Here is an 18,806-nt window from a genome sequence, read left to right as displayed (position 1 = left end):
ATTGCATCACATTTTCGCGCCACAGGACTTAGAAAAAAAGTACGCTTAGAGTAGTACTGTAAAATAATCCAATTTCCCCTGATAATTCAAACGTATTCATCAGCCAGCCGCTTGTTTTCTCCTGACCGATTTCCCACGTCATCAAGATTTGGAGCTATTGTATGAGCAGTTACCTAAATCAACTGAAACTTCTTTTGACTGCAGTACAAATATTTCTCCTGGCACAAATAAGCAACCAATACAGGGAATGAGCTTCTTTTTTTTACCCCAACAATTTATTTAAAAGAACAGGTATACAAAAAGAGACAACATGAGGATTTTCACAGCTCATAGCCCAGCGGGTCGAGTCCCTCGTCCAAGAGCGCCAGCGAAGACTCCCTCAACTTGAGGAGGAAGCGTCTCAGCTCCTCTTTGGAAAACACCTGAAATGTGCACAACGCCGGCATCAGCTTTTGGGCGCGGCGCGAGAAGCTGGCACCGAGCTCACCTGGTAGAGCCGATAATGGTCGGACGAGAGGATGTCGGCGAGCCAAAGGGCCTCCTGGTGTCTGGCGGAGCTCTGCAGCACGCTGAGCAGCAGAAAGGTGAGGCGGGGCAGACACAGCGAGCGCAGCGCCGACATTTGGTGGGCACGCTCTGCATCTTGCTCCGAATCCTGGCAAAAGCATTTCCCGTCACATAGGCGAGAGTCAATGGCTTCGGGTGCACCTCCGCTTTTGCCCACCTGCTGCGTGTTGTCCACCATCCAGCCCCCGTCGACAAACAGCAGCACGTTATAGATTCTTTCCTTCACGTCTTCGGTCAGGGCGTCCAGGCGGCTAGACCAGGCGGCCAGCGCGGCCTGACGGACAGATGGAGGAAGCGCTTTTTAGCAGCCGGAAATGGGCGAAGCGTTCGCTCGTGCCTACCTGGTACTCTTTTTCTTTCATCTCATTGGCCACCCGCTCTGTAAATTTCACTTCTGGCAAAGGCGTGGGCTTTTGGGGAGCCACTCGACTGTGAGCGAACCACTCGGTGAAGGCTTGGTGGGCTTCCTGGGAGCACATTTACATTCGAGTCGGGAACGAGAACAAAAAGCGGTCATTTGGGCAGACCAGATAGGCTCTGATGCACAGGTGCTCTCTGATGGCGTTCTCGTCCTCGGCGGGCAACGGCGAGGTCTGGCCCGGCCCGGACCACTGGCAGTAGATTTCTCTCATGGAGTCCTCGGGAACCTTGGAGAAGACCGCCTTGGCCGCGTCGTGTTTCTCCAGAGCTGGGAAGGTAAGGTCGAGCAGTGGGTGGCACGATCACGCGTTTGGGTCACCGGCGTTTTCTACCCAGAAATCTCCTCATGATGCCGTTGGACTGCTTCAGGGCTTCGGCTCGATGGGTCGGGTCGAACAGGAGCCAGTCGATGACGTCGATCTTATTTTGGTCTTCCTGTGGGAGTGGAACGCGAGTGGTACGGGGCCCCGTGCCTGCTTTGCCACTTGAAAACCAACCTTTGTGGTTCCCGCCTCCAAATTTTGCCGGGGGTGCGTCAAGTCGGCGTCCTCTCTTTTCCGCACCGTCTCCACCACCAGCTTGGTCACGGCGGCCACGTCCAAACCTAAAACGACGCAAACGTCTCCATTTCTGCCCAATAGCGACCGGAGCCGACGTGGCGCTCCCACCGGCCTCCGTGGCCAGGTGCAGGCAGCGGGGGCGAAGCTCCGGCTGCTCCAGCGTCTCCAGGAAAGCGGCGTAGTGAGCGGTGGCCAGGTCGGCCGGCAGCTGGCTGACGTAGCGGGCCACCAGCTCCGTTCGCCTCTCCCGGACCAGCAGGCTCACGTAGGCCTTCAGCACGTCCACACACACGTCCTCCTTCGGGACAAGGTCGTGAGCCGGTCGGTTTATTTGAACGCCCGCCGTACCACCCGCCTTCGGAAGCGTGGAAGGCTTTTCCCCTTTGTCACCGTACCTTCAGGGCTAAACCCATGGAGTGGAAAAACAGCAGCAGGTGACTCATGAACCGCAGCAGATGCGAAGGGAGCGGCGCCGACGCCGCCAGCCAATTGGAAAACTCGTCCAGAAGACCTGAGAGCAATTTTGGGCGCTCAGACGAGTTCCGCGGCAGGCCCAGGACGAACGAGGAAAAGGAATGGTTACCGTCCAGGTCTCCCAGGATGATAAACTTCTGAATGAGGTGATAGTGCTCTCGCGTCTCTTCCAACACCCTCTAGTGACACAAGAAAAGATGACGCATCTTCTATCGTATGATCTCCGCAGCAACCTGGGGCTCCAATTTACCTTTGAATTCGATGCCTGGAGCTCCTCAAAGATTTTTTCCATTGTCCAGCTGAGGAGACAAGCGACTCATTCAGGGCAACTTCCTGACTAAACGCACGGGCGCGTTTCGTACTTGGCTTCCAGGTATTCCCGTGGCAAGTTCTCCACTTCTTGGTGGGCCATCCCCAACGACATCAGCTGCTTTTCCACCAGCGTGTCCACCATGACTTTGAAGTACGTCCACACGCAGTCCTCCCACGATTCGCACACGGCTAACACCTAAGAAGCGAGCGACACCACCTCAGCACGCTCGCGTCAACTAGAAGCCCTCGGCGACTCCCATCTTACGGGTTTCAGGTTTCCGCTCAGGCTGGCGTAAATGGCTCGCTCGTATCTGTTGAGCTGCTCCTAAAAAACAAACAAACAAACAAACAGGTTTCAAGCAATTTGCATTACGGGCCGGTTTAAAAAGGAGGGCTCGTGGCGAACCTCCTCAGCCATCCTCCAACTGCAGGCCTTCCAGATGCCTCGGTGAGGGTTTCCTTCAACCGGCTGCAAGGCCGCACTTTCTGTGGAGGGAAACAAATGTCTCGGAAGTGAGCTTGATGAAACGGCGGAAGGCCACTTGTTTGCGAGAGGCGAAAGAGGACCAGAGTTAATGTTGGGATCGTGGTAGAGCTTCCAGCCTTCCAGGGTGGCAGCTCGCCAGGCCTGACCGCTGCGCGTGCACAGCCTCTGTGCCTGAACGACAATGGGAGAATAGATTGAGAGTACCTTGAGAAAGCCAGAGCCCTCCCACACACCGGCCAGCCTTCCCGTCCGGAATCGATCCCGCGACTACCTCCTCCATCATTCCAGCTCGGATGAGCGTGAACAGCGTCTTGAGCATGCGCACATCGTCTTCCTGGTCCAGGTCGGCGAGGGGTCGTCGCTGGCGCAAGGGCGCGTCCGGGTCCTGACCGGGCATTTCAAAGCATTCAAAAATGGCACCCATCCTCGACCGTCGCCGTAACGTGCCTTACCAGCTCCGTAACCAGGTGATAGGCGGAACCATCGCTGGTCTGGTTTCGCCGCTTCAACATGTGCAACGTGTTCTCCCTGTGTTTAAATTGTGTGGAATGTCACGTACACGCTTGTCGCATACGTTTGGCGGCCGACGGCGAACTCACCAGCAAACATTTTTGGCGTAATACTCGATGTTATCAGAAAAGTCTGCCATCTGATCCTTGGCGATGTTTTCCAGCCAATCCACCACCAGCTAGGTGTAAAAAGCCGTCGTCGTCCGTCAGCGAGCCCGAGCGTGACGACCGTGTGGCGGGCTCGGGCGCTTTGCTACCTGACTTTGACGCACGACCGCGTCGCGTTGGAATAGCTTCTCCACCGCCATTTTTTCACTTTCGTTCAGCGTCTGCGTAACGAGGGAAAAGTCTTCAAATTTCCCGCTCCAACGGACGGGAAGAGTCGAATTCCCGTGGAAATACGTTCAATGGCTCACAGTCCCGTCGACCAGCATGTCGTCTTCCATCGCCAACTGCACTCGATCCCTGAAGAAAGACAGGTAGAGAGAGCGGTAAGGCTGAGCGCAGCCGCCGCCGATCCCACGCAGTCAAGCGTCCGTCCACCTGTAGAGGGAGGAGATCAGTCTCCAGGTGTTGCACTCCTGCTGCAGGAGCCAGCGCGCTCCTGCCGTCTTGCTGCTCCGACCCGCTCGGAGCACCACCGACTGCAGCACCTCCACCTGAGACGCCGGGAACAAAGTCACCCGACTGGCGTGGGGCGCCTAGAGGCGGAGCTTAGCCACCTTATCCCGGCAGAGGGCTTGGTAATCCTCGAGCAGGTCGAAGACGGCGGAGGAGGAGTGCTTCAAAAAGGACGCCAGGAACTCTGGGAAAAGACTGGTCGCGGCTGTGGACGCACAAAGCAAAATACCGGAGGGAAAGTCAAGTCGAGTCGGGTTTGTCGGGCTCACCGTCAACGTTCCCTCTAAGCTGCGCGCGTGCGAAATCGCGCACTACTCTCGTCTTCTCTGCGCACAGCAAATCATAGAGCGCACAAAATAAAATCCCATTTTTTAAATTTTTTTAGCTGTGAGGCCGACGCGCGAAGCACTCATCTGCCGGGCCACCCATTCATAGATATTAATCATTACATTTTATTATTACTAAATCATTTATGTCATTTATGTGTAGTAGACATGCACCTGCTTATGGCAGGTGTAATACAGGTGTGGCCATAGCGAGCAATGATGATGTTGCTCACACCAGTACTCAGTGCATACCTGTCAACCTCTGCCGATAACTGCCCTTATAAATGATTATGATTCCCCTTACAAACCCCCAAAAAACCTTACAAACACCGTACGAGTCGTACGGTGTTTGTAAGGTTTTTTTGGGGTTTGTAAGGGGAATCATAATCATTTATAAGGGCAGTTATCGGCAGAGGTTGACAGGTATGTCAGTGTGCTCAGGGAGGTTGTCTTTCTGCCCAGACAAACAAAAAATTAGAGGGAACATTGCTCACCGGCTTCTCCGGGGTCGTCCTCCTTCAGCAAGGCCGAAGCGAGAGGGCCCACGTCCTCCGTGAATAAACTGGTGTTTTCCAGATCCGTCGCGGGGGAGGCGTGCAGGCTGGTGGTCCAGTCGCTGTCGTCCAAATTCTACCAGCGACAAGGCCGTTGTCGCATTATGCCCAATAGCCCAAAGATTTGTTTTGCTTTCTCACCAGAGTGCCCATTGTGCTTTTGGGCGTGCGCGTAAAGCGAGGGGTTTGGCCAGCGGATGCCAAAATGGTGGAAATATCCATAATCCCGGGAGTTACTGGAGGAAGAACGTAGCCTTCTCATTCAGAGCCACCAAGGTTCCAACTTTTGGCGCCTTACCCGCTTGTCCGAAGAGTGAGGCGGCCGCGATTCTCGACATGGCCGGCGTGACTGCAGAAATGACGGGACTGCCGGTGCCCGGCGGCAGAACTGAGGCAACGCGCTCAGGAAAACCACCGTGGAGACGAGAAAGCTATGTGGCCGTAAAAGCCACTTCTCAAGGATACATGCCACCTTCTTCATTCGACATGCCGCAACGGTCACAAAGTCGTCTCGGACCACCGGCGACGGCAGCTCGTCTTTCGCCCTAAAGGAGTACACGAAACAGAAACATTTTTACACTCGCTCGAAAAAACTATTTTAATAAAAAAAGAATTTAATCGACAGGTCCTTTTTCCAAAATAGCTTCTCAAATAAAATATTGGAACTCTACTATCAAATATGCTTTTATGTGACAATATGTACCGGTAACTTCACGTGCATGACTGCACTTTAGTTCTCTAAAGTTGAGTCTCACTGAACTTTGAGAGACTGAAACAGAAGATACGCGAACCATTACTGTATTCACAATGTTAGCTTCCCCTATTATTGTGAACGGGGGGCAGCGTTAGCATCTTTAGCCCGGTAAGCTTTGCAACATAACTTGATTTAGTTTACGCAAGCTTTCAGCTTCACCAAAACCTTGACGGGTGACGCGGCGACAGACGGTCTGAATGTTAAAATGATAAAAGCTTTGTGGGATACATAAAGTTCAATGTTATTACCTGTCCATTTTAGCAATGTGTCACTTCCCGCTCCTCGAGGTTCAACAGCTTCTTCTTCGTGGAAAAAAAAGGATGGGTTTAAATAAGGCAGTGGCTCATTAGCCGGTAACCGGTGAAATAGTCCCAGGGGCTATTTAGCCAGTAACGTATTATTTAACATTGAGTGAATAGGGGATTTTCTAAACCATTCAACCAATCTGATTGAAATTTGATTTGAAAAAGATCGGTGAAAATGTTAAAAATAAACAGGCCAAAATGTTAAAAATAAACCCATTAAAAGTGCTTGAAAAGCCCGCAAAAGATTTGGAAAAACACAGATGAAAATGTTTTAATTGTACCCATGAATAGTGTGTTAAATGTCAAATGTTAAACGCACTGGCATAAATCGGCATTCTATTGAGCAGCGTTACGTGACGCCATAAAATCGCGCCACTCCACAATCTAACATTCGAATTTTGACATTGTAAAAGACCCATTTGAAAAGCAATTAAGCCGCGTTTATTATAACAAGAGTATTAAATCACGTGCTCCTTACACGTCCCCAAAACAGACAATATAAAATGACATGGCAAGGGATACAGATGAAATGCGAGACAGCAAGACTATATGCCACATTGATGTCTTTTCATTCAAACACTTTTGACAATGAAATGAGTCTGAGCCTTTTAATTTTTTCAGAAGCTTTATACAAGTTGACAGTAGCGTAAAACAGTGCAAAGGACGGCAAAAGATAATCGATTTACGTTTGTTCGCCACGCAGCCGTTTTTGTCAAACGTCATCAAAACGCGCCCGGAACTTTAACAAACTTTGAGACATTGACATTTGGCAATACTATTATTAATAAGTGAGGTGGGCTCTCCTGGAAAAGTATTGAAACGTCTAGCATCCACATTAAAACAAACACATATGATGACGCCAGCGCGACATGTCAACTATCACGTTTTTCAAGTGTCGTGCAAACTGCAGAGCTTACAACAACAACAAAAATGCTGGTTTTGTCTTGAAGTTCGGCCCATTATTAAAACTCATTGAAATGTGTTTGTGACTGTAGACTCTCTTTGGAATTGATGTTTTTCTTTTTCTTTTTTGTGTGCGTGTGTTTGTGTGTGCGTGGGTGCCCCTGTTTCATTTTTTTAAAAGATGATCTCCCCACGTTGTGTTAGTCATACTAAACAGTTAACCTGATTTCCGACTAGCGATCAGATGGCCTTACGTGCTGTGTGAACGCCATAAAAAAACCGAGGCGACGTGGCCGCAGGAAGGAAGTCGGGCAGGTTGATCCCTTGCTGCCTTCTCATTGGTAGCTATTGTGTTTTTTTGGAAGTGCTCCCTGATTGGTCGCCAAAAGTCGTCGCACCTGTCGTGCCTGCCGAACTTTGGAAGGATGATGATCAAAAAGTGGGCCGAGCGCAAAGATTGAGAGAGGAAGTGGGAAAAGACTTGGCTCAGCTCGGCTCAAATGGCCCTAGTGGCAAAACGCGGCGCCGAGATGCATCGCAACTTGAGCAAAAGTTAACAAGGAGGCTACGCGCGCGCGAGAAGCAACTCGCCAAACGTCTCCGCCATGGAGTCCGATGTGCAATGGAATGGTGGACAAGTTTTGGAAGACGACATATGCGAACGATCCGAGGACTTCAGCGGCTTCCAGCGGTGGATCGCCCCGGTCGAATACTCGCCTACTTTTCCTCCTCCTCCTCCTCCTGCTCCTGCTCCTCCTTCTCTGCCTATGCCTCTGTTTCTGGTGGCGGATCCCGACGAGATCACCTCACCGAGGACGTCCATCGTCGACTGCCTGCTGGTGGAGCTGTACGACACGTACGGCGGCAGGAGGAACGTGGACAGCTGGGACAGCTCCACCGAGGCGTCCGGACCGGAAGCCTTCCAGGGGCGCTGCAACGCCGGCTCCGGATTCCTGCAGGAGCTCCAAGAGAAACACACCAGGAGGCACCAAGTCAACTATTTGTCCCGCAAAGGTGAGCGAGCGCTTGGCTCCCTCGCTGCATTGTCACGTCTGCTGCCTTTTATTGCGCTTTTCATTTTCCAAGTGGGAAATGATGCGTCAAAGTAACACGCGTGGGCAAAATGCACCGTCGCAGCACAAATTGCGAACCTTCACTTGCCGGTTTGGAGGATACTAGATGGAAAGCACACTAACACTAAATTCCATCAGCGTCTCAATCTCCGGGCCGGCAGGGGGCGCTCCTCGAGGAGTTGGAATTGGTCTAAAAACACTCTGAAATCAGACTTGAAGGGGGGAAACGCTAATGAAAGCGTTGACAGCTGCTAAATGCCCGTGTGTTTGTCCAGAAGTCACGTGACCGCTTCCCCCACACCCCCTCCGGTCAAGTTAAACAATGGAGACACCCATCGTCGGACTTCCTGAGTTTTTCGCAGGCGCCGCGGCGACGGCTCTTTTATTCGTCATCTCTGCCGTATCATTATATTTTTTAAATCTATCTGTCTATAGGCCCCGAGGAACTGGTCGCCATCATCCAGGAGGTGAAATACCGCACGGGCGTCCAGTCGGCCAAGCTGATCCGCCAGTTGAGGCGGCGAGACCGACTGGTGTACAAATTGCAGAAGAACTACGACATCATCACCGCTTGCCTGCAAGCCGTCTCGCAGAAACGACGTAAGAGAACGCTGGTCCTTGAGCGCCATTGACGGCGATAGACGTCCGATCGTTTGAACCGGGACGGATTGGTGGTTCAAATGATTGGAGGGAAATGGAGATGACCTCGAATCGGCCAATAGCTGGCGTCTGAATTGACCTTTCCCCGTATGTTTTTGGGTGGAAATAAGCAATGGGCGGCTGCCCATCCACTCGCGTCCACTAGCAGTCAGCCGCTCTGCCCTCTCATGTAGTAACCATGGTCGACCGCACGAGGGTGCCGTTGGCCAGCTAAAGTCCCATATCCAATTTGACAACGTGTGTTGAAAAAGTGGACAGTAATAGCCTCCCTCGAATTTCAAGTTCATTTTGCCTTTTGGCCCCGTGGCGGTCGGTATAGCTGTCAATCAGCGGGATCGAATCGTGACCTGTGATACGAATCGTACCACCAGATAGGAGTCAATACGAACCGCCAGTCGACGGGCTTCTGGGCGTAGGTGAGCAGGTTGAAGCAAGTGATGCTCCTCCTCTTCCTGCATCCTTGTACTTCCTCCTGATGACAAGCACAAAAAAGAGGAGGAAGAGGATGAGGAAGAAGCGATGTTGAGCATCATCCGCAGCAGCAATACTGGTCATTTTTAAAGCGTTCCTAATGGGATTTTGAAATCGATTTTGGGTGAAAAATGAAAACGGACAGTCTCCTACCATGAGCTGAGGTCTTTGGAGGCTCACTATGCGACAGGAGCGACTTGGGGCTTCTGCCGCCGTCGCCGTCGCCGTCGCCGTCGCCGCCGACGACGACGACGATTCGGCGGCGGCCTGCAGGAGGTTCCGAGCTGCCGGTCGGCAGCGACAGCGGCACCCGGCGTCGTCGGCGTCGGGCGGGGTAGGCAACATCATCAGCAGCGTCCTGAGGAAACGAAACGGAATATCCAGGAGCGCGCCCAGGCTGCTGTGCACACTGGAGCCAGGTGACGCGCGCGCGCGACGGCCATTAGAATACTATACGGTGCGGTGACGTCACTTAACAAAACAGTCGATCAGTATTTTGTCATCAGGGCTCAAAATGAGGACGCGCGACCGTAGTCAAGTGGGCGTGGCTTTCGCACGACTTAATCCTCTTTCCAAGAAAGCGGATCAAGTCGATTGGAAAAAAAATAAAGTGGAATGGCGGACATTCGAACGTATGAGACCGATCAAGCAGGTTGTCCTCTCTTTGTTTTTAGGTATTCGCCGACTTAGAAAGGCTTGAATTGGAAGTGCTCGTCTTTTGATGGCCCTACTTTCAAAACAAGTCCTAAAACAATGATCCCCTTGATTGAAGTGTTGCTTTTTAACAGCCATGAAAGATAAGCATTGACGATGGCGGCCAATCGGTTAACGTTGGGATGCGTTTGTCTGCACAGGAGTGGACACGAGGCTGAAGTTCACCATTGAGCCTTCGGTTGGAAAGAACGGATTCCAGCAGGTAGGTCTCCTGCAAACTCTACACGTGGTCGTATTTCTTTTGCTTTTTCTTCTTGTTGCCTTTAAGACAGATTATTTAAAAGCCAGTCTGACTTTGGAATGTGTTTTTTTTTTTGCACCACAGTGGTACGACGCCCTCAAAGCCGTGGCCAGACTTCCCACCGGCATTCCCAAGGAATGGAGAAAGCGGGTGAGTCGAGCGAGCCAACGCGTCGGACGGCGCCGACACCGTGCGCACGACTGACGCACGTGTGCGCAGGTGTGGCTGACGCTCGCCGACCAGTACCTTCACAGCATCTCCATCGACTGGGACAAGACCCTCCGCTTCGCCTTCAACGAGCGCAGCAACCCGGACGACGACTCTCTGGGCGTCCAAATCGTCAAGGTGGCGGGTTTGAGCGAGGCCAAGGTTTTTGGCCGGAGCGCGGTCTCGACGGCGTCTTCTCGCGCAGGACCTGCACCGCACGGGCTGCAGTTCTTACTGCGGCCAGGAGGGAGAGCTGGACCGGGTGGTCCTCAAGCGGGTTCTGCTAGCGTACGCCCGCTGGAATAAAACGGTGGGCTACTGCCAAGGATTCAACGTGCTGGCCGCGCTCATCCTGGTGGTGACGCAAGGGGACGAGAGCGACGCGCTGAAGGTGCGGGCGCGCCTCTTCCCGTGAACACGCCCCCTCGTTGACGTCCCGCTCTCATCCGCAGCTGATGATCTACCTGATCGACAAAGTCCTGCCAGAGAGCTACTTTGCCAACAACCTCCGCGCGCTGTCAGGTTTTCCCAGTTTTTTGGTTTTACGCCTCCTCGGCAGCGCCTTTTTACGGGGACCTTCTTCGGTCGGGCGTCACCTGACCTCTATCCGGCCCCCCGCAGTGGACATGGCGGTGTTCCGAGATCTGCTGCGCGTCAAGCTGCCCCGGCTGTCCCGACATTTGCACCGCCTCCAGAGGGAGGCCTACAAGGAGGCGGGAGGTAGGACGCTCGGCGGCCCGCCTTCTTTCGGGTTCTTGTGACGGCCCCTTCCTTTCCGGCAGGCAGCTACGAGCCGCCGCTGACCAACGTCTTCACCATGCAGTGGTTCCTCACCATGTTCGCCACCTGCTTGCCGGCGCCCGCCGTGCTGAAGATCTGGGACTCGGTCTTCTTCGAGGGCTCGGAGGTCTTGTTCCGAGTGGCTCTCGCCATCTGGGAAAGACTCGGCGAGTGAGTGAGACGCGTCGGCGGCGGGCCGTCCTGGAAACTGGGCGTCCATCCGTCTGTCCGTTCCGTCCCGCCAGGAGGATTTTGTGCTGTCAGACGGCCGACGACTTCTACAGCACCATGGGTCGTCTCACCCGGGAGATGCTGGAGCGCCGCCTTGTCGATCCCGCCCGGCTCATGCAGGTTGGGACCGGGCGGGGCAAGGCGGAGCGAGACTAGCTCAGCTCGGGGACCCTTTCAACCCACCAAATCTCTGGCAGGAGGTTTACGGCATGGCGGCCTTCCCCTTCCCTCAGCTGGCCGAGCTGAGGGAAAAGTACACGTACAACATCACGCCCTTCCCCGCCTCGCTCAAGCTCAACGGAAGGTGGGAAGAAGCCAAAAGCCAAAAGCCAAGCGGGCCCACTCCAAAGTAGGAGCCGCGCTCACCGCTTTGGTTGGCTTTCCTCGCCAGCGGCTGGGAGAGCGACGACGAGGCGGTGGCCGACGACGACGCGGCGGTGGCGGCGGCGGTGCTCGGTTGTCTGGGGCCGCTCGGGGGTCTGCTGGCGCCGGAGGTGCGGCGACACCAACAGCGGTTGAAAGGTGAGTGGTGACACGGGAGGCCACGGACGATCGCCACCCGCCGCCGCCGCCCCCGCCGAGACCGACGATGCGTCCCCGCAGACGTGGCCGAGCTGAGCGCGGTCGGGGGAGGAGCCGGGCCGGAACACGAGGCGGCCGTCCACGGCGCGTTGATGGAGCGAACCAGCACGGACGTCCACGCGCTCAAGAAGCAGTACGCTCGCATCAAGAGGCGGCAGCAGCAGCAGTCCACCAGGCTCTGCGTGCACGCAGGTGGGGCCGAGCGACGGGCGACGGGTCCCGGACGGAGCCCCGGGGCCTGGGCTCCGGCTCCGGCTCCGGGACCGGGGCTCCACGCTAACATCTTTGGAACTCCACGTCCCTCCAGACAAGTGTCCCGGCACCCGGGTCTCCCCGTCCCAACTCAACCCGTCCGGCGCCGTCATCAACCACCTGCTCCTGGGGCGGAAAGCCCGCGGGGCCCCGCCCATCTCCCGGGCTCGCGGCTCCCGGCACTCGGACGGAAGCGTGTCTTCCGCCGGGTCCCGGGAGGGCGCGGCGTCTCCCTGGCGAGCCCACGTGCGCGCCCACCGGCAGAACGCGGCCCGAGCCCGCCCGGGCTCGGGGGAGTCGGAGCCGCTGGACGAGGAGAGCGGCGAATCGGAAGCGGCCGACGGCGTCCCCTCCGAGCCCCACGCCCCGGCTGAGGTGGAAGAGGTGCGGTTGGGTCTGCGCTCGGCGGGCTTGGAAGACCCAGATTGGAGCCCCACTTTGGATACCCGGCCCGTCCCTCTTCTTTCTTCGACGGCGCAAGAAGTGTCAAATTCCGAGGCGGTGGCGACGGTGTCCTCTTCTCCCGAATCCCCGTCCTCGTCGTCCGCCCCGGTCGGAGGCTTCTCGGAAACGCGGTCGCCCTCGGCGGCACGGCTCTCCTGGCCTCCTCCCGGCTGCCCGGCGTCCTCCTCCCCGGCGGCGAAGCCGCAAATGTTCTCGCCCTTCCCGTGCGTGAAGCTGCCCAGAAAGTCGGCGGCCGCTCGAAGCCTGGGCCTGTACGGCCCCTCCTCCAGGACGCCCGCCGTCAGCTTCCCCCAGCTCAGCCGCCATCTTAGCGGCACTCCCAGGAGACGCTGAGAACACGTGGCCTCCTCCGGCGGGAGAGCCGCCAAAGTGGAGTAGCGTGGAGTAGCGCGGCGCAGCGCACCAAAGGCATTGGCTCGTTCCCGTGAAGACACGGACGTTTTTGTTTGGAAGCCCAATGTGATGGCGACGGTTCATCGCCGCAAGGAATGTACGTACACACAAATAAAAGGTGCATTCGGCAGAAGTTTGTATGGACAATTTCAAAGAGGAGACTTTTGGGCGGTTTTTGTTGGGTTTTAATGCGCTATTAAAATACTGAACAAAGTGGTTGAACCCGCGGGGGTTGTGCTGCGAGAAGCACCTGACTGCGGCACTTTCCGGAATAGTTTTCCCACCCCTGACTTAGTGCATTTTCCCCAAAACAATTGACGCCATTCGCCCTTTCTCTTAAGCTAAGACATTCCATGTAAACAAAAGTCAGTTGACGCTAGGAGACGCTAACCGATAATTCAGCTAGCCCAATTAAGAACGTTTTGCCAGGCGGTGGGAATTGCTACCAAGCTGACATTTCGGACTTTATCGGAGCGAGAAGCGACCGGTCCGTCCGTTTTTCCTCACGGCGTCGGTCGCGGGAGGGTCGGGTGCTTTAGCGCAGCACGCCCGGATTGACGAAGGAGAAGTTCCGGAAGCAGGTCTGGTCCACGCTGTTGATGAGCATCCGGTCAGCGCGGGACAGGCGCGGTTTCTCGTCGGTGAACTCTCTGTCGAAATTGCTGCAGTCGCCGGGGGACGTCTGCGAGGAATTCATGCTTTTTGGTGAAATGGTCTTTGGCCAGCTAGCCAAAGAGCAACGCTATTGGCTACTTCTATTTAGCGCTCTTAGTCTACCGTCTCCCGGTCCATATGAATCCTAATTAGCAGGCTATCGGTGAGGCGTGGTCAACCTACCAAGGTGGGTTTAAAGGGAGGCGCCACCTTGCGCTGTTCCAGCGCCTTCCAGTCAGTGGCGCCGAAGAAGCCGTGCGAGCGGATGCTTCCCTTGACGCCCAGTCGCTCTTCGGGCTCTCTGACGAAGAGCCGGATCAGGATGTCCTTGGCTTCCGGGGTCAGCCAGCGGGGGTAGGCGGGGTCGTCGGTGCGGATGGACTGAAAGAGCTCCTCCTCGTCTCGCCCGCGGAAGGGCGACTGGCCCACCAGCATCTCGTAGAGCAGGACGCCGAAGGACCACCAGTCCACCGAGCTGTTGTACTTCTGGCCTAACAGGATCTGAAGGCACCAGACGAGTCCGTCCGTGAGGCCGGCCGGGGTCGGCGGGGTCGGCAGGGCCGCCGGGGCCGCCGGTTCCGAGGGAGCTCCGTCACCTCGGGGGCGATGTAGTCGGGCGTCCCGCAGAAGGTGGACGTCCTGGCCTCCTCCCATATGTTCTCCTTGCACATGCCAAAGTCGGCGATCTTGACGTGTCCCTCGCCGTCCAGCAGCACGTTGTCCAATTTCAGGTCCCTTCAAATGAAAGCGGGCAGGAAAGAAATGAGGTGGGAAATCCTTTACCCGAGAGACCCCCGCCCGCGCCTCTCCTCTCCCCCCCCCCACCGGTAGATGATTCCTCTGGAGTGCAGGAACTGAAGGCCGCAGACGATCTCGGCCGCGTAGAATCTGCGGGAGGAGAGCGAGTTGGAGGCCGGCTTCCCGGGAGACGCTCCGAGACGGAGGGGGGGGGAAGGACCTACGTGGATCTGCGCAGGTTAAACTTGTGGCACTTCTGGATGTGGAACATCAGATCTCCTCCGTCCAAGTACTCCATCACGAAGAACAGGTTCTCCTGGACGGGACCGAAGGACCAGACTGGACCTTGCCGCATGGCTGGAGCACGAGCGGCGGGGAAGGAATTACCTCGGTCTGAAAGGTGCAGTGCAGGTGGGTGAGGAAGGGGTTGTCCCAGGCTAACGAGAGGACCCTCCTCTCCACCATGGTGCACTCCACGTCGTCGTCCATCAGAACCACGTCTTTCTTCAAAGCCTTGATGGCAAAGAACTGAGCGCTCTTTTTAAGTTCGGCTAAAAACACCTGGCAAAAACAACCGGCGGTGTCGTTGAAGAGTGGAGAAGCGAGGCAGGCGGTCCGGCGACCGGTCCGGCGACCGGTCCGGCGACCGGTCCGGCGACCGGTCCGGCGACCGGTCCGGCGACCGGTCCGGCGACCGGTCCGGCGACCGGTCCGGCGACCGGTCCGGCGACCGGTCCGGCGACCTCACCTTCCCAAAGCTGCCCTTGCCCAGCATCTTGTGCAAGACAAAGTCGTCCAAAGAGAACTTGGGAGGATGGCGCTGGGGCCAACGGCAAAGATCTTCCTCCTCCTCGGCCGCCGACTCCTTCGCCAATTCCGTCGGCGCCGGTCCTTCCCAGGAAACGCCACCCCGCGCCTCTGCGGGATGTGGCCCCGCCTCAGAAAGCGCCGTGCCGCGCCGAGCGTACCCGGAGAGCGTACCTTTGACGGGGGACGTCGGCGAAGCCCTTCCCGGCCGCGGGACGGCGATGGGGCCCTCGCGACGGACCACTGGCGTTTCCCTGGCGCCCCTGACCTAGACGGCGACGGACGGCGCTCGGTGAGCGCCGGGCGGCGGCCCGAGCGGGGCGTCCCGGGGTCCCACCTGCTGCGTGCTCTCGATGACGGCCAAGGCTTCGGCCATCAGCTTCTGGTTGATTCCGCACAAGTTGGCCACCTTCTTCTGGCACTTGTGGTGGACGTTCATGGCGCACTCTAAGCGGCAGCGAGCCATCAACGAGCACGGCGCGCAAAGGCGGAGAAAATGACGGCGGGCGCCGAGTGGAAGCGTTCCCTCTCACCCTCACATTTCAGCCCCTGCTTGGCCAGCCCCCACAAGAGGGTCCCGCAGTGTTGGCAGAAGGTGGGACTCTTGTAGTTGTGCACTTTGAAGCGGTGCGGCATGTCGATCTTGAAGCGCTCCTTGTGGATCTGCCGCGCGAGAGGTGGCGCCCCCCGTCAGCGTCTTCCTCGTCGGCGTGGGCGCCGGCGCTCACCCTGGTTTCCTTGCTGTCGACGGCCGATCCCGCGCACTTGGCGATGACCTTGTCGATGCACTTCTTGTGGATGGCCGCGTTGCACTCTGCGGGGGGCGCCGGGGAGAGCCGTCAGACGGGCGACGGCGCGGCGTCGAGGGGGGCGGGGACACTCACGTCCGCACTGGTAACCTTGCTTGTTAAGACCCCTGCCCGCCGGGAAAAAACGCAGCCGTTAAAGGTCGGGAGGGAGGAGCAAAAAAAGAGGACGGAGCAGAAAGCGAGTCGGCGGGCGCACCAGACAAACTCTTTGCAGACGGAGCAGAAGGTGGGCTGCGGGAAGAAGGTGGCGCTGAACTCATGACCCTTGACCAGGTGGATCTTGGCCTGTTTGAAGGCGCCGCGACGGTGACGCAGGCCGAACAGACCCTCGCGCTCGCCGTGGTCGTCGGCCTTGCCCGCCGCCGCATCTGCGACCAAACCACCGTTTTTGCCTCCCAGATCAAAACGCTCGGTGAAGAGGCGAGCAAAGAAGAAAAAATAATCAACTGTAGTCATTCTTCTAGCGTGGCTTCTATCCGTTATAGCATCATACCTGTCAACCTCTGCCGATAACTGCCCTTATAAATGATTATGATTCCCCTTACAAACCCCCCAAAAACCTTACAAACACCGTACGACTCGTACCTGTTTGTAAGGTTCTTGGGGGGTTTGTAAGGGGAATCATAATCATTTATAAGGGCAGTTATCGGCAGAGGTTGACAGGTATGTAGCATAGCGTTAGCAAGAACCCATTGAAGTCCGAACCACTCAATCATTTATTCATCCAAAGCGTGGAAAACGGCGAATGGGAGTCCCCCAGGGTGCGGCGCCCTTTCCAGGGTGGCCCTACCACCTGTCATTCTATTTATAAAAAGAAAAACACCACGAGGGCGCTTCCCTACCGTCCGTCACCGAGCGTAGACGCACGGAGGAAAGCCCTTGGGGTGAGCGGAAACCAGCTGACGTGTCTACATTTTGGAAAAAAGCGGCATTTGGAATGTCAAGCCACTCACCGCTGATCTCCAGGTAATACTTGGCCTCCATCAGCATGCGTCCCTGCGGCTTCAACTCCAACTGAGAGCAGAAAAAAAAAAAGGACGGGACGTGCTGGAGCGGCGGCGCCGGCCGGGGCCGTTTGGCGGGCGGCGTGGAGGTGGACGTACGTACCCACATCTCCATCTTGCCGCCGTCCTTCTTACAGCGGGCGGCCAAGGCGTCCAGGCAAAGCACCACCTCCGACTTGAGCTGGGCCGTGCGGTCCTTCACCACCACCTGCATGACGCGGCCCGGGTGCACGTGCGCGTCAAAGCTGGTGCTCCACGGGGGGTACATGGTGGGCTTCTTTTGCTTGTACACCTGGCCCTTTTCTGCGGGAAATTCAACTTTTTTTGGCTTCCAAAAGTTGAGGAAATAAGACGGCTTTTGGCTCGATTGCTCCTCCCACCTGTTTGGAAGGCCTCCTTCATGTAGACGGCGCAGTAAGGGTGGAGCACCTCCTCCTGGTACTCCAGGCCCGGGTCCATCTCAAAGTTGGAGAAGCCCATGCGTAGGAAGGGGGACATGGCGTCGGCGCCGAAGCCGCTGCAAGTCCTGCCGGGCAATGACGGAGGATGGTCTGAAGGGGGAGGAGGATGAGGAGGAGGAGGAGGAGCAGTAGAGGGAGAGGAGGTCGGCCTCCAAGCGCCCCTAAGAGCGTCGTGACATCAGTGGGTCCAAACTAGAAAAAGGGCACGACACACATTTTCAGACAGGATTAACCACCAATGAGGAGCTCTTTCCAGTCTTCCCACCCCGACTCATCTCTGACCAATTTTTGACATTATATCCAAACAAAAGCCCCCCAAAAAGGGGCCTTTTCGCCATAACCTCGCCACCAAGTCTGCCGCAAGTGCCGCTAGCCGCGCTATCCCAGGAACACCGCTATGCGCACGCGCCTCCAAGAATAGAGCTGAAATAGGAAACGTACATGGGGAACATTGGTCTTGGGACGGGTTTAGATACGCATGACACGGGAGAAAACGCCTATGGCGGGAGAGTTTTGCGGACCCGCCTCGGGTAGGATAGGAAAGGGATCCGTCAAAAGAGAAGACTTGGACTTGAGGAGAAAGAAGACGCTGAAAAGCAAAGGACGACGTACGTGAAAGTGGAAGACGGTAAGATTGTAGTAGCAGGAAGTGGTCCGTCTTCACATGCACTTTAGTAAACGTTGAGCGTGGCAGCGCAACTTCCTGTCGCCTCTGCAGGCATCTCACTTCCTCTCTGGCGACCCGTCAACTCGACAAGTTTGAGCGCCGGCGGACGACTCTTCAAACGGGGCCCTTTGCTCGCGCCAAGCGCCTTCCACTGGGATTGGATGGAGCCAAAGCGCCCTCCAAAGCATAGAAAGATGAGCGCCACGTCCACACCCGACCGCCCGACGGGCGCGCCGCCCCTGAAGGTCAAATGCCAGCACGCTCCCCGCCACCGGAGACCTTTAAGCGGGCTTTTGGGAGTCCACCCGCCCTTTGAAATATCGGCTCAAAGACCAAATATTCTTTGAAATATTGGCTCAAAGACCAAATATTTAGTGTAGAGTACATATAGCTTATATGGGATAAAAATTGTGATGAATGAATGGGGTGGAAGAAGAAAAAAAACCAACCTGAAGAAGATAACGGACGACTCTGGTGGCAGGCAAAGCAGATTGACTTTGTTGTGGACTGACAGTGACTGACACACGTCACTCTCCAGCCCGTGTTGCGTTCACGACCATCGGATTAGAGGCGGAAATGCACAGCAATCACATGACAGGATGTCAATTTGAAATTTTGGTGGCTTGTGCCATTCATGTTAGTAGTAGTATTTCCATTTGTATGTCATCTGATCCTGCAAAATGGCTCTTTAATGCAACTACTATATTGTATTTTGAATTGTTTTAAAATGTACTCAATCTACTTTTTAGTCATAGTTGGCCACTCAACGGATGGACATGTCAAACGATAGTGCAGAAAGAAAAAC

At 55.9% G+C, this 18,806-nt stretch overlaps 3 protein-coding genes across 11 annotated transcripts; 1 reads left to right on the top strand and 2 right to left on the bottom strand.

The window, feature by feature from the left end:
* Positions 1-248: 248 nt before the first annotated feature.
* On the bottom strand, positions 249-8,977 carry nup107 (nucleoporin 107). 3 transcript variants are annotated; one of them, XM_077594545.1, is made up of 29 exons: positions 8,818-8,976; positions 7,047-7,754; positions 5,833-5,886; positions 5,296-5,375; positions 5,129-5,218; positions 4,972-5,066; positions 4,771-4,906; positions 4,052-4,155; positions 3,873-3,988; positions 3,746-3,794; positions 3,587-3,658; positions 3,420-3,508; positions 3,273-3,348; positions 3,092-3,205; positions 2,901-2,991; positions 2,740-2,819; positions 2,599-2,658; positions 2,384-2,529; positions 2,272-2,320; positions 2,131-2,200; positions 1,943-2,058; positions 1,656-1,845; positions 1,485-1,591; positions 1,320-1,422; positions 1,095-1,255; positions 909-1,034; positions 725-841; positions 488-655; positions 249-422 (listed from the first exon to the last, which is right to left on the bottom strand). In XM_077594545.1, exons 3-29 carry the CDS (start codon positions 5,838-5,840, stop codon positions 321-323), a joined length of 2,715 nt encoding a protein of 904 aa, XP_077450671.1. In that variant the 5' UTR covers positions 5,841-5,886; positions 7,047-7,754; positions 8,818-8,976; the 3' UTR covers positions 249-320. The 3 variants fall into 3 exon arrangements, with proteins under 3 accessions (XP_077450671.1, XP_077450669.1, XP_077450670.1); XM_077594543.1 differs by having other exon boundaries at positions 2,740-2,991; positions 8,818-8,977; XM_077594544.1 differs by lacking the exon at positions 8,818-8,976 and having other exon boundaries at positions 2,740-2,991; positions 7,047-8,450.
* On the top strand, positions 7,128-13,078 carry tbc1d30 (TBC1 domain family, member 30). 5 transcript variants are annotated; one of them, XM_077594548.1, is made up of 14 exons: positions 7,131-7,806; positions 8,301-8,465; positions 9,851-9,912; positions 10,036-10,101; positions 10,171-10,296; positions 10,364-10,549; positions 10,611-10,680; positions 10,780-10,878; positions 10,941-11,109; positions 11,184-11,289; positions 11,367-11,473; positions 11,561-11,691; positions 11,773-11,943; positions 12,059-13,078. In XM_077594548.1, the coding sequence occupies exons 1-14, from the start codon at positions 7,398-7,400 to the stop codon at positions 12,799-12,801; spliced, it is 2,610 nt and encodes an 869-aa protein (XP_077450674.1). In that variant the 5' UTR covers positions 7,131-7,397; the 3' UTR covers positions 12,802-13,078. The 5 variants fall into 5 exon arrangements, with proteins under 5 accessions (XP_077450672.1, XP_077450674.1, XP_077450675.1 ...); XM_077594546.1 differs by having other exon boundaries at positions 7,128-7,806; positions 10,611-10,878; XM_077594550.1 differs by lacking the exons at positions 7,131-7,806; positions 8,301-8,465 and adding an exon at positions 8,814-9,415.
* Positions 12,985-18,778, bottom strand: prkcq (protein kinase C, theta). 3 transcript variants are annotated; one of them, XM_077594556.1, is made up of 17 exons: positions 18,451-18,777; positions 17,254-17,526; positions 16,977-17,176; positions 16,823-16,883; positions 16,066-16,237; positions 15,945-15,976; positions 15,789-15,874; positions 15,594-15,723; positions 15,398-15,507; positions 15,235-15,328; positions 15,002-15,171; positions 14,641-14,814; positions 14,478-14,569; positions 14,341-14,403; positions 14,112-14,250; positions 13,699-14,016; positions 12,985-13,543 (listed from the first exon to the last, which is right to left on the bottom strand). In XM_077594556.1, the coding sequence occupies exons 2-17, from the start codon at positions 17,369-17,371 to the stop codon at positions 13,397-13,399; spliced, it is 2,106 nt and encodes a 701-aa protein (XP_077450682.1). In that variant the 5' UTR covers positions 17,372-17,526; positions 18,451-18,777; the 3' UTR covers positions 12,985-13,396. The 3 variants fall into 3 exon arrangements, with proteins under 3 accessions (XP_077450682.1, XP_077450681.1, XP_077450683.1); XM_077594555.1 differs by having other exon boundaries at positions 15,002-15,328; positions 18,451-18,778; XM_077594557.1 differs by lacking the exons at positions 17,254-17,526; positions 18,451-18,777 and having other exon boundaries at positions 15,002-15,328; positions 16,981-17,125.
* Positions 18,779-18,806: the final 28 nt, after the last annotated feature.

This window comes from Stigmatopora argus, chromosome 23, assembly GCF_051989625.1.
Source record: "Stigmatopora argus isolate UIUO_Sarg chromosome 23, RoL_Sarg_1.0, whole genome shotgun sequence".
Lineage (NCBI taxonomy): Eukaryota > Metazoa > Chordata > Actinopteri > Syngnathiformes > Syngnathidae > Stigmatopora > Stigmatopora argus.
Note: the sequence above shows the minus strand (reverse complement) of the source record. Positions and strands in the feature narration are given on the sequence as shown.